A 15,762-nucleotide genomic window follows, 5' to 3' on the forward strand; every position below is an offset into this window, starting at 1 on the left:
ACATACAAAACTGTCCTTTTTCCTCTCTGTTGGACCATTAGACTTACTGGAAATCTGTGTAAGGAATTCCCTGAATTACTGGGTGCATGCAACTGTAAAGGACATCCTAATATTTACCTGTGTCTGATGAATATCCTGTCAGCACAATACATTGCCTGGATGATCCCAGTCATACCAAACACGGTACACATATGCTGGACAAACACTAACCAATTCAAGATTGATGAGATGTGTTGTCACTCTCTGGACTGTATGGTCATGATTGATAGGTCGGCACCTACACACACAGGCGCATGAGTGCAGTGAAGTGGTATGTGAACACCCACACCCACTTCATTTGTGTCATTGACCACAGTTTCAGCCTCTGTGCAGTGATTCTTTAATTTTTTTATGGGCATACAGATAGTTTGTGTACCTTTTATTGCGGTAGAGTATTTTATTGAAAGCACTTATGAACCTCCCTTTTAAATGTCAAATGGAAAACTAACCAAACTTTCTGTTAGGTAAATATCAATCAGTAGAACTGAGGTGGTTGGGTAAAATTTTTGAAAATGGGTTTAACTCGTGAGGCTGCAGCATAGGTACTCATTCATTTCCAGGTTCCCTCTGGCTGATAGAGAAACTATGCCTGTGACAAATCCTGGTTCAGATCAATACAGCGGCTGAGGAAATCAGCTCAGTAATGGTCTCTGCTCTTTCTGTTGATTACTGTTGTTTTGCTCTTGGCATTGAACCCTCAGCTGTTCCACTCGAGTTGCACAGTAGAGAATGTGCTAATGTTGTGGAACTGCAACAATGGGAATGTTGTGATAAACAGCAAACTGATTCAGTTTCTTTTCCCCTAATAAATACAAGTTAAGGCAATGTGAGAGTCACATTAGACTTGCCTCTTAGTTATGTGAGTTAAAATTTAATCGAAATAGGAACACCCAGAAAGGTCAGTTCTGATTGAGAAAGGGTCCTATTAATTTTACATCAACATCTCATCATTATTGGCTAGATTCACTCTTTATCGATCCCCTGGTCTCACTTTGCTCCTGGTAGAAATAGGGCATTTTAGTCACAGAAGAGTAGGTGACTATAAATACTGTTGAATGTCTCTACAGACTTTATTGAAACACAGTGTTCATTTCACCGTTTCTTAGTATTGTTTACTTTCCACAGTAGTTTTAGTTATAATGTATATCCAACCAAGTAGTGACTTGCTAGAGTGAAAATAGCAGCAATAATTATTTAGTTATTTTCTGATAACTCTATTGTCAGGTTTTTGTTTGTTCTCTTTTTCTGCCTGTAGAAGCCACAGATGGAGCTTTAGCTTTTTAAAATAGTTTGTACCTGTAAACCATCAGCTCGAAGTTAGAGAAATCACCCCACTATTATATTATCTTGTCAGTAACTCATAATGTTCCATCCCCTTCTCTACTGTACAGCATCCCATTATTTTGACATAGTCTGACCTTTTGTATGTTTGAAAGTTAGACCATTTTGCAGGGCTGTAGAGTGGATGCAGACTTTGTTGCTTTTTCTTTTTTAGTGCGATTATCCTAGGTCGACTTTTTGTGTTTAGCGAACTGTTAACTGCAGATTATTATTGTTCATTACCGGATGAACATCCTGGCAGAATTTGGGCATGTTGTCATCCCATTGTGCAGCTTGTTTTTATGCCACCACGCTGGTGATAGCCAGGGCCGGAGGCATATTGTTTTCAGGTTGTGCAGTTTTCCGGCCACTGAATCTTTGTGAACACGAAGTATAAGGAAGGCTTGAGGGCCACAAAGACAAGGCTTTGAACAAATTTCTTCAAATTAGATTCAATTGGAATCAGTGATGAACTGATTATTTTTTGATTACCAGAGGTCAAAGGTCAAGGTCATAGTGACCTCACCTTCATCCAATCCTTGTGAACTGACTGTCAGAATGTCAGAAAGGCATTGAGGTAATCGCTTCATATTTGTCACAACTTTCCATTTGGACTCTGTGATGAACTGTTCAGATTTTCGTGGTCAAAGGTCAAAGGTCAAGATCACTGTCACCACATGTTCATCCAATTCGTGTTGTGTATGTGATGTCTCAGGAATGCCTTGAGGGAATTTTCTTCAAAACAACATATCGATATAATTTTGGTGGTCAAAGGTCAATGTTACTGTGGGCTCATGTATGTTGCTGTATCTCAGAAATGCCTTGCCTGGAATTTCTGGAACAAACAAAAAACTACAATTGCCATGAAATAAAATTACAAGCGCAGCATGGTGGATAGTTAATTGATGTAATTACATAACTGAGTTATATATTGTTCACTGACCAAGTCGCTCAAAAACTCCAATATAGGAAATGTATTAAAAAGCTTTGCTTTGCTCGAGTGTTTTTAAAAATGGTTCAAAAGATATTTGTGTCATCTGAGCTTTCGTCGCTACAACTTGCTGTCGAGGTTGAGTGGTATGTGTCAAGTTGTTGTTTTAGTTATTGCCGAGGTGACGTCAGGCATATACATTAGCATGGTGTACCTGAGGTTACTTCTTCTCATCAAACCCATTGAAGATTTAAACAGCACACAATCCCACCTCTTACCTCAACATCATCTCCACTCACCCCAGTTGCTTGGCAACATGCTGCTATGATGCAGTTAGCTGGGGGAATCGGGGAATGTCACATGTAAGCCTGGTTTAGCCAGCTCTGGTTCATTGCCTATGTATATGTTAATGCAGCTAGTTAGATCTATTTATGTATTTTAGATTGAACTTGTCAGCACTGATACACAATGTGTTTCTTTGTTTTTATCTAGAAAATTATAGTAACTGTGTTACACCATACCTAAGATAAACATAAATTTATAGATTTATTTGACAAACTATTGTTATCCATTGACTACTTTTAAGACCTAATTACATCTCTGTTCATTGACTGCAATGATACAATGCAATGATACAAGATCTTACAGTAAGTTCAAACCTATGCCGTCTTGAACCAACACAACTCACGACAGCCAGTATTTAGAGTTCTACTACTCTTTGTGCACATCTGTATTCACATCCTGACAGCTCCCATTAGTGCCACTATTTGTTTTTCTAAAAACCCAAATTATCTTAATAAAAAGTTCCATTATTTGCATACTGTAATTAGTACCACTGTAATTAGTTATAAAGTTGAAAAGCTTTGTTATTTTTGTAGTGTTTTGAAGTGTTAATTTGGAGAGGGGCTATTACAGTTCTTGGTTACAAAACACCTTTGGTAAGAAAAACAGTGATAAGAGCATATTTTACTGTCGTCACTAGAGATTTTGCATGGTGTGATGCATTATCGTGCTATTGATATTAGATAACTAAAAGTCTCTGTGCTGAAGAATACATGAATACATCAAATTACCCCCAATTTTCTTAACTTTAATGCAGCTCAAAATATATTTGACTGACTTTTTCTTTTTTTTTTTTTTAATGTTCTTTTAAACTTGGGTTCACTTTACTGTTCAGTGTAGTGATATTATTGCCTAAGATGCTGTTAATTAATAACATTTCACATTACAACACCAGTCTATTCTAATAACCGGGCCTGCACTTCAGCTGCATTGGGCAACAGCTCTGCATTAATAACTTTTCAGATGGCGGTTATAACTTGAAAACATTTTTGCTGATTGCTCATAGTCGTGAATCTACTCCTGAAGTTTCACAAAGAGGTGCTCTGTTGAGAGATTCTCCTGGCAAGTACTATTTTGTCACTCAGGCATGTCTTGGGCACGCCAGAGGAAGAAGCCAGAAGAAAGTGTGGAACTTCACTCATGTTAGTCACTGCACAGTTGGGGTCTGCACTGTTTTCTCTCTCAGCAACCAGCACTGTTTGAGGCTTATGCTGTGTAATTTGCAAAGCTTTTCTGAAAGGTAGCAGGGGTCTACAAACACTTATTCATTATTGTGGTTTAAACACAGTAAAGTGCGGGTGCTGTTGACAGCAGGGTTTCATCTGGCAGTGATTAATTTGTCCCTGAACATGCTGACAGGACTCTATTGGCAAGTCCTTCTGTATAGCTTTGAACTGTGTCAATAGCTACTATTGTGCCAGCTGCACATTTCTTAGGTGGGCCAAATTTGAATTTAACATACACAAGCATTTTTTTCAGGCTGTCTGACCTCAGCAGCAGATGTGTTCATCTGATATGTCTATGAATAATAGCAGCATGCATTATCTGTTGATATTTTGAGTGCTATGATTATTCACAACGCTCTGTTATAGGGGTTCTGGTAATTCCAGGCGTGATGTAACACTGATTAATCTGTATTACTGGGTTTGTTACACAGAGGTTCAAACGTTCATCATCATTGTGAATGTAAGCAGACTTTAATTAGATGTAAAATTAGGGACAACCGAACTTTTGTTTTCTGTCACAGTCTCTTGGTGGATCTTGCAGTCTATTAAATTAATATATGTGAAATATAAAATATGTAATAAACAAAAAATTGTAATCCAGACTAAATGAGTGACTTCATAGAGTAAGCAGTATATCTAACAACTTTTTTTTTTTAACTTCTCTTTTGGCAGCATATCACCTTGGACAGCTACATACCTTGCCTGACAGATCTTTGCAAGGCATTGTGGGAGGTGATGCTGAGCTACTACCGCACCATGCAGTGGCATGAGGAGCATGGCAAACAGGAGAACACACCCACTCCAGGTAATTTGTTTTTAGCAACACTGTATTTGTTCTGAATTGCCAACATGCCAAGGTAAAAGATCTCCGGAGAAGCATCTTATCTCAGTGCAAAAATTAAATAGAGCTGTCACATGTGCCGCATTCCATAGAGGGAACAGATGACTTTCACATGATGGTCACATCCTCTGTCTTTCCACACTTGCAGGATATTTGGCACCTCAAATCTTCCTGCCTTTTTTTTTATTTTCACTCTCTAACTCTGTCTTTATCACTTCCTCTCTGTATCTACTTTTTGTTTAGACTTGTTTGTTTCCTGATGGCGCCATTTTCTTCCTGGCTGTTCCACATACATAACATTTATCAGCTCTGTAGCGTACAGAAAAGAAGAAATGAATTTTGGTGTGTTTATTGATTGTGTGCTGAGGCTGACATTGCAGCATGGTGTTGTGGTACAGGTTCTAAAGTGACATGTTTTACAGCATTGTAACACTAAGATAGAAGCTAAATTTGGACTTAACCTGTATTTAATATGCAATTAATGCCGTCTTCAGTGATCTTTTGAAACACGAACATGTAGATCCAACAGCCTTACCTGTTTCCAGCTTTTCTGAAAAAAAAAAAAGAAAGTTCAAAGCGCTGTGACTCCCCATTGGAAACTGACTCTGGCTACACTTTAGTTGCGCCACATTAAGAACACCAAGACGACTCTACGCCACATCTGTCCAAATCCAAAGCTTATGTCTGGATCAACAAGACAAGTGTTGCTTCTGTCGCTGCTTCTATTCTTCCTGCCTTCAGTCATCCACCAGATGTGAAAACATCAGTCTTGACATACTCTGTTCTCAAGGCAATAAATTCTTTGTGGTTTAACACTAAGCTCCATTAGTAGATGAATTTGTTACTAGTGTAGGAAAATAAACCATTTTGTAATTTGTCGTCCCAAAGACTTTGTCAGATGTCGACTGCAATTGGAGGACTGTCAGTTAGTTTGTGCCTTCCTACTGCGAAGTGAAAGATCGCTGATTTCTGTTTCCCATGCGATATAGAATTCATTAGGTGGATGGATGAGGACAAAAGGATGTCTGAGTGGCTGGTGACATGCTAGTCCCTCAGGGTCCTTCATTAGATGCTGTCCTTGTAGGGTAAAAGGACATAGACCACATTCTCTTTCATTTCCCATCTATCATCTCACTGTTTGATTGGTTGTCACCTTTGTCCTCTGGCTAAAGGTGTCTGCTTGTTTTGTCCTAGGCTTCACCTTTCTCTCTTTATCCTAATCTGTGTGTGTGTGTGTGTGTGTGTGTGTGTGTGTGTGTGTGTGTGTGTGTGTGTGTGTGTGTGTGTGTGTGAGTGTGGGAGGATGTCCATCAAAGTAGTGATTTACCGTACAAGCTTTGTCTCATTTGTTGGGGAGTATTTTGCAGGGACAGTGACCTCCATCTTACACAAGAGACCATCAGAATTGTAACACTCTCTTCTTTATCTTCTGACACACATGCACACACAGTCTCACTAAGAAAGCAAGAACATCCCATTGAATTTGGGGCCACCTGATATATTGAGCTAGTTAGTGTAATGTTGCAGTAATTAATTCAGCTCCTTGAAGAAAGGAAAGGTTGTTTCGAGAAGTAAAATGGGCCAGGGTTATATTGCTTCCCTGACAAAATGGATTTGCTGTTTTAACACACTCCTGTCATGTTTGATCAGCCCTGATGGCGGTTGGGTAAAGGGGTCACTCTGTGTGTGTGAGAACACCTCACTATGTGAGAGCAAATATATGTGTCCAGGCACGAACCATACAGACTAATGTCTTCGGTCTTCACTCAATAACCCATAAGGAGAAAATGTGAAAATTTTTAGAAATCTGAGGAAATGTAATAAAAATTTTAATCTTATACGTATGAAAGTACTGACATTGCTTGAGTTTCCATTGACATACATCTAGTCCTAGATGTGGCCATAGGACATAATTTGTAAGTGTGCACCATAGATCCCACAAAACATTGCATATCTGAACAAAATTCAAGCTTTGAAGTCTAGGAAACCCAGCTTGTTGATTCCATTATTCGGGTGTAGTGAAGTATAGGTCGGGACTTGGGTATTGAACTATTTGTAAAGAAACACAGTAGCTTGGATAATTGTGAAATGGAAGAAGTCTGGAACCACCAGAATGCTTCCAAGAGTCGGCCATCTGACCAAACTGAGTAATTGGGCCGGGGAAGTGATCAAGAACCCAATGATCACTGTAACAGACCTTCAGAAGTTCTCTGCAGTGGTGGGAGAACACACTGGAAGGACAATCATCTAAGTAACACTTCATCAGTCAAGCTGCTATGGTAGAGTGATTAGATAAAAGGCTCTTTGAGTAAACGGAATGTTGGCCAAATTACAATTAAAGAACTCTGAGGACAATAGATAAAGGATTAACTGGAATAATGAGACGAAAATGTAACTCTTCGAGTAGAACCCCAAGCAGTATGTCCGGTGAACAGCAGATACAGCTCGTCATCATCTAGTTAATACTATACCTTTGGTATTATGGTGCTTTAGGGGGGCTCATCAGCTGCGGGGATAGGAAAGTTTGCCAAATACAAAGAGGCCCTTGAAGAAAACCTTCCTCTGAGTGTGCGCAACCTAACATTGCGAGGCAGTGGTTCTCCTTTCGGTGGAACTACGATTCGAAGCATACAGGCAAGTCAATGCTGGAAGGGCTTCAGGATGCAGGGTGCAGGGTGCTTCCCATTCATTCTGAATGAGCCTGAGTGGTCCACCAGAAACAGTGGAATAAACTACCCATGTGTGCAGAACTTGTAGTGACTTACTCAGGAATACTTGATGCTGTAATTGTTGCCATAGAAGCATACAGCATTATGATGTTGTTTTGTTGATGTAGTAGATTTATTTGGGAGCTCTTTGTCCTTTAAAAGAATTGAAGTGGGATTGTGTGCTGATGGCCCACTGCTTCAATTTAGTTTGTTTTGTTACAATCTTCAGGAATCGTGAGTGGTGTTTTGACTTTTCTCTTGATAAACTTTTACAAATTTATGCAAAGTGATACACAGGCTGATGTATGAGTCATACACCAGTAGGGAGTTAAGGCACCTGTAGGTGTTTGTCCTGTGAGTCACCCAGAACTCCGTTACCCACAATGCCATCAAAAGTCAAACATTGTTAGCACCCACATACTCACATATAATAACTCCCCCTCCAAATAAACAGTTTTAATAACCATTATTAAGACTTTCCACGTAGGGTGTTCTACACCCTATGGAGGTCAGCATTGGGAGATTGCAGTGACACAAGATGCACTCACATCAACTACACAGTATGCAAAATTAATAGTTTAGAAATTTAAAGTGCAATAAATTGTTAAACTGAGTTGTTGGGTTTTGATCAATTGTACTCAACCAGATGCTTTGTAGGTTAATTGTTTATTTGCAATTCGAGTGTGTAAATAGGTCATAATTTATTCAAATCTGTCTACACAGACATTTTATTTTATTTATTGAGAGTTACATTTTCCAAGGACACCATTATGTCCAATGTCCTTGCAGCATTTAGTTTCTGAGCGTCTTCCTTTTTCCATTAACACAGCTTTGTTATTTCTGGCACCTGTAGTTCTCAGTTTTGTATCATCAGGTAATCAGTCACAGTCTATGCTCTCTCACCTATTCCAGGATTGCTCAGATTTCACAGCCTCAGTTTTACTTTGTCTTCTCCATTTTTTTTTCTTTCTTCCTTACACCCCTGTACTTTCACTACTGTCCTTGTGCTCATTAACTGAAACCCAGATATGTCAAGTTACCATGTCACATTGATTCCTGAGCCCTTTTGTCTTTTCGTGAATGATGCAAATGCGACAGTTCTGTCCCTAATAATGACTTGAATTACAACCAGGGTTTTCAGGAAAAGTGAAAAACCACCAGTTTTGAAGATTCATTGAAATGATTAGATAATCAGATTATTTGAAATCATAACCACACACCGTAGGGCTGTAATATGACATCACAGGAGGTAATATGGAAAGATTTAGAATTTATTGTCATCTTGGTCCAAATGATTGAATAGATTTGAGATGAAAACAGTTTATTTTACACTGAGAATACGCATCATGTGTATCACTCAGTGAGTGTGATGATTGCAATCGGTTGGTGGGAGAAGAAGATAAACCATTATAATCCATGTTAGCTAGGTGGAGTGGGATTCTACAAGACTTTAAATTTGATCTACTGAAGATGCTGTGCCCTTGCCAACCAAAGTCTATTGCTGGTCTTGTGTTCAATATGGCCATTATTCATTCTCTGTAACATCAGGGCCGTTCTAGCTCACTAGAGGTGAAACACGCTTGATGATATTACGTTAATATATAAATCAGTGTTGTTAAAAATAATTGGTTGGACTCATGATACCGGGTTCATGGTTTAATGCAAACATAAACAAAGTAAGATCTACAGGTAATGGTGATTGCTGTAGGAAATATCTACCTGCCGACGTGTATCAGACACGTTCCATTTGATCCTTTAATCTAATGAGAGGTGGTCCACCCCACACTAATTTTAATATAATATATTTGACATAGTGCTAGACTAAACTTCTTATTAAGAATATTGAGTCATGTACGTGCCCATTAGAAATGTTTAAGGGAAACCCATTATTTCAAGGTATAGATCAAACTTGACATTAATTCCTCTAGAGGGCTTTCTCACTCCTTTGTTATATTGGACTTTCTGTCAGAATCCATAGTAAGGCTGAGCAGATCCTTTGTGCTGCTACAGTAATTGCATGCCTCAGAGAACGATTAATGCAGGTCCTGTGGGTAACGTGCTGGTCTGCGTGCAGACTGATAAAAAGAACAGTGGAGGAAGAAAATCTTGTGGAAACTAAGCTGCACAAGACACAATTCTAACATGGGGCTACAGGGTTTGTTTTTAATACCACACCCATAACTTGTTTTCATTTTCAGACTTGAGGTTCTTCAGGTTCACCCGACCTCATGCTGCTTCCTCTAGAGCCACAAAATGTTTTATACTAGTTTATTCAGTTGTATACTCCTCAAGACATGTCAACAGAATCAAATGCTTGGAGCTTCCCTTTATCCCTTAAGCTTTGTTGTTGGTTCAGTGTGTCATCTGCGTAGCATAAAGTGGATCCCACTGTGCATGTGTAAGCTACAGTGATCACAGTCTGTGATGTCAGCATTGTGTACATGGTTTATCCTGTGTCAAGAACTTCAGGATAAAAAGTCAAACAATCAATTCAATCAAACAATTTTTTTTTTTTTTTTTTTTTTTTTACTGATGTGCTGAACTTAGAGAGCAATAAAGGAATGAGTCCCAGATTTGAAATGAGAATCAACAGATTTTGTCTTCTAAAGTTTTGGGTAACATTTTTTTACTGAGTAATCACACTTTCGCCTTTGCAAATATTTGCATCACACCTGAACACCCCACTGATTGTCATAGGTAAGAGCCTCATTTCAAAATGCACCAACATCAAACAGGTCTCTCAGTAGTGATTGCAGTCTATGCTCTTTGTTTTTTGCCTGTATCTGAATACCCACACACACTCAGAGGTTTCTGAGGCTTTTAGAAATATCAAGGTTTACTGATCCCTGCAGAGGACAGAACAGCTTTATTTTTTCAGATTTGCAGTGTTTCTTGTCTTTTAATCATTTTTCTTTTAATCTTATAAGGTGCATTTTCATAAAAACCTATTTCAAACCTTTCGGAGCATTTCTTCAATCGTCCCTGCTCTCTTTCTTTAATACTGTCCATCTATTATATTTATTATATTTACATATCTTTATAATGAAATTTATTTTTGTATTTTTTTGCCCCAATACGTCATTGTAAAAAACACCATCAGTGCCGCTGATGTCAAATGTTACACATGCATAGTCCATTTGTTTTGCAGTCGTGCAAAAATGGCAGGAGATGTTTATCCTCTTGCTCAGCAGACGAATGCCTCACCCAGCAGGTCCTGTGTGTAGTGGCTCTGTTTTGACTACAGCTTGGAGACATTTCAGTTAAGTTATGTGTTTGTATGGTTAAAGCTTTCTGTCTTTCAACCATCTCACTGCTTTAGAATAAGAAAAACACTGCCAATGATTTACGCCTATCTGCCTTGTTTTCTCTGACTAATGCGTCTAACCATCATCTGGTTTAATGGTTAATGAAGGGCACTGCGTGTGATCTAACATGCACCGAGATCCACACATTTTCTGTTAGTGACACATTTATGTCTGTTCTCACTGTTCTTACATTATGGACTGAAGTCGAAAGCCTTGGAAATTCTTTCCTCCTGCATGTCTTTCTCATCAATCTGTGCACCATCTTTCAGTGTTTAGCACACTTAGAAATGGATCTGGATGGTGCAGATGCTGCAGCAGAATTATAGTTTTTTAGTTTAATTTTTTTTTACTCCATTTTGTCCATTAGGCAATGATTGAGTTATTGGTTTCTTTCTTAGAAACTGATGTATTGCAGTATGTATTTTGCATTTTACTTGTTATTTGGGGTATTATATACTGGGTACCCTGAGAAGTACTCAGCTGCAGTCGGTATAAAGGTCTGTCTTTCAGCGGAGAGATCTGGGATTAAACCTCCAGTGTTTACAAGCACCTTTGCTGTTAATGCATCTTTGAGACACTAAATCCTGAGCAGAAGAGTAGTCTTGCATCTGACCCAGACAGCAGGGTTTACTGTAGAGTGGTGAAACCAAACAAGCAGAATTTATTTAACAGGACCAAGAAAATAAGTCTGTCAATGCGCAAGAGTCTGCAGACAAATTATTCAGTTCACTTAATTTTTTCTTGTGACATATTGGATTTAGGACAGTAGTATAATAGTGGGATATCTTTTTTAGATTTAAGTATGAATGTATTGTACAAACTGTGATATCTATGAATATGATAATCAATAACAAAAGACAGACAACCCTAAATATTAAACACAGGATTTATCTGTCTATCGGGCACATTAAAGGAATTTCATGTGGGATTGACAGCCACATGCTTGTTGTCTCACAGGCTCACTGCCGCTGCCTTTTCTAGAGATCCTCTTCAAACAGGGCAAGCAGTGTGAGATTGATTGAGGCAATTTTCAGCTAAAGGAAAGTATTTCAGTCTTTGTAGCCTTCACTGCTGTGTCTGCACCACATGCTATCCTGTCTGATTGGTCAGCGAGAAAAAGAACAAAAATGAAAGGATGGTGAGCCGATGACAGAGGAGGAACCGTGTTCACTGAAGATGTTGGTGTCATTGTCTGACTGCCAGACAGTGAGACATGAGTCCAAGCCTTTATTAACTGTCACCTGCTATTGTTCTGCTGGGTTCTGGGTTGCTGTCAGTCTTCCATATCTCTGGGGACTATGACCAATGCTTTTTTCAGATGCAAACTGACAACCACAACCACTTCAGTACAGAAAGTCTTGCAGAGTTTTCTGCTAACATCCAAGCATGGTCAAATATTACATTGGATACTGTAGAACTGGTGACTGTATTTAAGTTGCTCAGATACCCTTTAAATGAACCTGGGAAATAATTTATTACCATTTTAAAAGTATTTGTTTTCATTTACTTTCTTCATCAATTGTAACATGACTTATTACCATTTGTGTGATTCAGTCTGGTCTTGCATCATTGTTCATATGTACATTGGAATAAGTTAATACGTTTATTTCAGTCTGAAATAAAAGCTAAATAAAAGATACACAAATTTCATAGGAATAACAGGAGCTTAACAGTACAGTATCTTAATCAAGTTTGTTTTCTGTCTGTGTGCCTACAGATGACACTGCAGCAGAGTCTGATGAGTCGGTGGTGGACCACAGCTACGTGCAGAAGAAGCTGGAGCACGGACTGACACGGATCTGGCAGGTTTGTAGTGACAAGTATATGTCTGTTTGTTTTTTTTTTGGGAGGGGGGGGTTTCACATATTTCTGCTCATGTCAGAGAGGCTCAATCATAAACTCTCCTCCCACACATCACCCTGTCTCTCTCATTTCTCTCTTCAGGATGTCCAGTTGAAAGTGAAGGCCTACATCCTGGGAACAGATATGTCTAACTTCAAATATGATGATTTCATAGTGGTACTGGATGTCATCAGCAGGTGCGCTTCAAGGCCAGAGGAGCCAGCTCATTTCTTGTTTCCACTGAGTATTTTCTTGATTTCGCTATCACTGAAATTTTTGTCCTTTTTACCCAGCTGACCTACTTTTACATTCAGTTGCTTTACTTTTGTCAAGTAGTAATCATTTGTTTAGCCTCTTACTCACTAACTGACTTAATTATGGAAACAGAGCATGATGCCCAGTGAAAAAGTTCACATTGACTGTGTATACATAGATATAAAAACTGACATTTAAACAGCATTAAACTCTGATTATAATAATGTGACACTCCACTTTAATTAGCATTCATGGACACTAAGCATACACAGTATTCCATTCCTCAAACAGGTGTCAGTATTTTGAATATACCTGTGTGTAGAACCTGTGAGTGGAAGGAATTGGGGGGTTTGGAATGTGTGTTTTCCAAATGTATATGTATTTATTTGTGATCTCAAACAGTATAAATATGTAAAGTTGTGATCCTGTGACCCAAATCAATACCCAAAAGGGAGACATTTAATTAAGGGTTTGTTTATCTAATATTGCTGCCTTGTTTGTTCAATATGTATCTGTGTACAAACTGTAGATAAACTAATATTTCTATACAGTGCAGCAGTTGTTTATCTAGCCTGCTGTAGCAGGTCGAACAACATGGAAACTGCAAATCACAAAAAGGTTAGGTTTTAGATGGCTTACTTTAGCTGCACAATTGTATGATCTTTTTCCTTTTAACACTGCTGCTAACAGTAAACGGTCTGTGCCTTGACTGGCAAGTCAAGATACCAGAGCAAGTCTGTTTACACTGTGTTACTTTGACCCTGCTGGCTCAGCTGTCAGACACACAAGATGGTCTTCCCCCAAAGACTTTGAGGCTTGCTATATCCCTAAAGAATATTTCTGTAATTGAAAATGTATGATAAAATAACTTAAGCAAATAACACATTTCATACAGTGTTTTGACTGCATAATAAAATATATATAATATACACTATAAGGATGTTATATCATTGAGAAATTAATACAATCATTACCTTAAACACGGCAGTTCCAACTTGCAGTGCTTGCATAACTGTGTGCTTGTACACCTGTAAATAAAGCTTTTAAGCACAAACTGCCAGCCTTTAACAGGCAGTTTGAGGCAGCCACCCGTTTAAGAATCCACTTATTCTCCTTATACTGACAGGACATGATCATCATCAGATAACTGCTGCAGTAATAGTGAGTCATTATTTTCCTACTGTCAGTGACAAGGGCTTTCAGCAGCAGCACACGTGGCCTTAGGACAATATCTTTCATCAGTGTGGATTCATTGGTTAGATGTATACATTTGTCTTAACTAATGCCTCTGCTAACATGTGTCCCCCCTGCCCTTCAACCTTCTCTTTCAGGTTGATGCAGGTGGGAGAGGAGTTCTGTGGCAGCAAGTCAGAGGTCCTGCAGGAGTCTATCAAACGCCAAAGTGTCAACTACTTTAAAAATTACCACAGGTACGTTCATCATGACAATTAGACATCATTCCTGTGTATCCGCTGTGCTAATATTATTGACATATGAACAATTAGATTTGCATTGTATAGACATCAGCTTATATTTTTCAATTTTCCAAGTATCATACAAAAAGCAGTGAGATGATAGTATAGCTGCAACTAACAATAGTTTTTATTGATATTCCATAAGATAATTCTATCAATTATCTATGGAGGTGTGCTTGTATTATTTATCTACCAAAGGGTCCCTACCCTGATTCACCACAAAGCATTAATGGGAATCAACATTGTTTATTTTAAGGGCTGTATGCGCATAACCAAGCTGATTACAACTTGCTAATTGATTAGAAAGTAGTGTTGTCATACTAGCCATTAGCAGCTGCTTTAGGGAGCCATTGAGCTCCAAAACACAGCAGATAAGAGCTCAAAAACTACTCTCAGGCATTGCTACCAACCAATTATCAGACAAAACTCGCTGTAATAAACACTTACCACGCTGTCTCGTCATTTTGAAGTCAGACAGCCCCAGGATGTTTTGTTTTGAGATGCATGCTCGTGCATAGCAGTTGTTCTGCTGTGGTAAAAGAATCCCCACACTTTTGACGATACTGTTCAGGCTTTTTGGGATAAAGATACATTTTCAGCAAACCAGGGAGTAGGAGCTTCCATAGATGGAGGTGAATGCAAATATTGTGCCACACTGACGCATTGGTGTACACGTCCGTCATTTCTGCCCCACATTTATTGAAGTTGTTCCTCTTAGTTGGAAATTAACATTTCATTCTTTGAAAAAAAAGTTTTAGCTGGAATAGGCCTTTGAAAATCAGGTTAACTTACAGCCACAGCCATTGGCTGGCTCTAACATGCTCTATTCCCAGCATAGCCCTTTCTGGATTAGATGTGTAATTACATTGTAACACTCACTGAGCTGAAAGCACATTTACATCTTGATTACATAACCCTCTACTAACCACATGAATATGTATGTTTTGACACAGACAGCACCACATCGTCAGATGTAATTTGAATTGTGATTCCCTGTCAGGAATCATTAATAGGATGTTTAAATATCATAATAATAATAATGAACTTCATCCTTATGACACCAAACAAATGAGAGGAAGACACAGAGGCATGATGGGATACATCTTGAGGGTAAGGATGATGACATGGAAGTGATCTCAGTGTAAATTGTAATGAAAACTGAGAGTGAGAGAGAAAAGAAAAGGAGATGGATACACTACACTATTATGGAGGCACAATACACACATCAGCACTGCTGGCCAGGGGCTTCCAGTGTGCATTATCTTTACATTAGGTTTGATTCATTTTCCAGCTGGGTGTTATTGGCAAAGAGATAACCCATCAGTGAACTTTGACTGGTTGATGACTGTATTTGTCTGTCAGCTGCCTGCAGTAACACACTCAGTCATCAGGGTGGGTGCATTTTTAGCCTGCGGGTGCAAAGGACAGAATGACATTGTCAGAGTTCAGACGTGATAAATATCTGAGAGCTTCACCAC

The 15,762-nt window shown here is 38.8% G+C and overlaps 1 protein-coding gene across 2 annotated transcripts in view; it reads left to right on the forward strand.

The window, feature by feature from the left end:
- The window catches only part of vps50 (VPS50 EARP/GARPII complex subunit), an 80,002-nt gene that overhangs the window by 30,664 nt on the left and 33,576 nt on the right, over nucleotides 1-15,762 (forward strand). For both annotated transcript variants that reach the window (XM_026347499.1, XM_026347498.1), the window contains exons 13-16: nucleotides 4,531-4,663; nucleotides 12,430-12,518; nucleotides 12,657-12,751; nucleotides 14,141-14,239. In XM_026347499.1, coding sequence (XP_026203284.1) covers nucleotides 4,531-4,663; nucleotides 12,430-12,518; nucleotides 12,657-12,751; nucleotides 14,141-14,239 — 416 coding nt within the window. The remainder of the gene's footprint in view (nucleotides 1-4,530; nucleotides 4,664-12,429; nucleotides 12,519-12,656; nucleotides 12,752-14,140; nucleotides 14,240-15,762) is intronic.

This window comes from Anabas testudineus, chromosome 11 (assembly GCF_900324465.2).
Source record: "Anabas testudineus chromosome 11, fAnaTes1.2, whole genome shotgun sequence".
In the NCBI taxonomy this organism is placed as follows: Eukaryota; Metazoa; Chordata; class Actinopteri; order Anabantiformes; family Anabantidae; genus Anabas; species Anabas testudineus.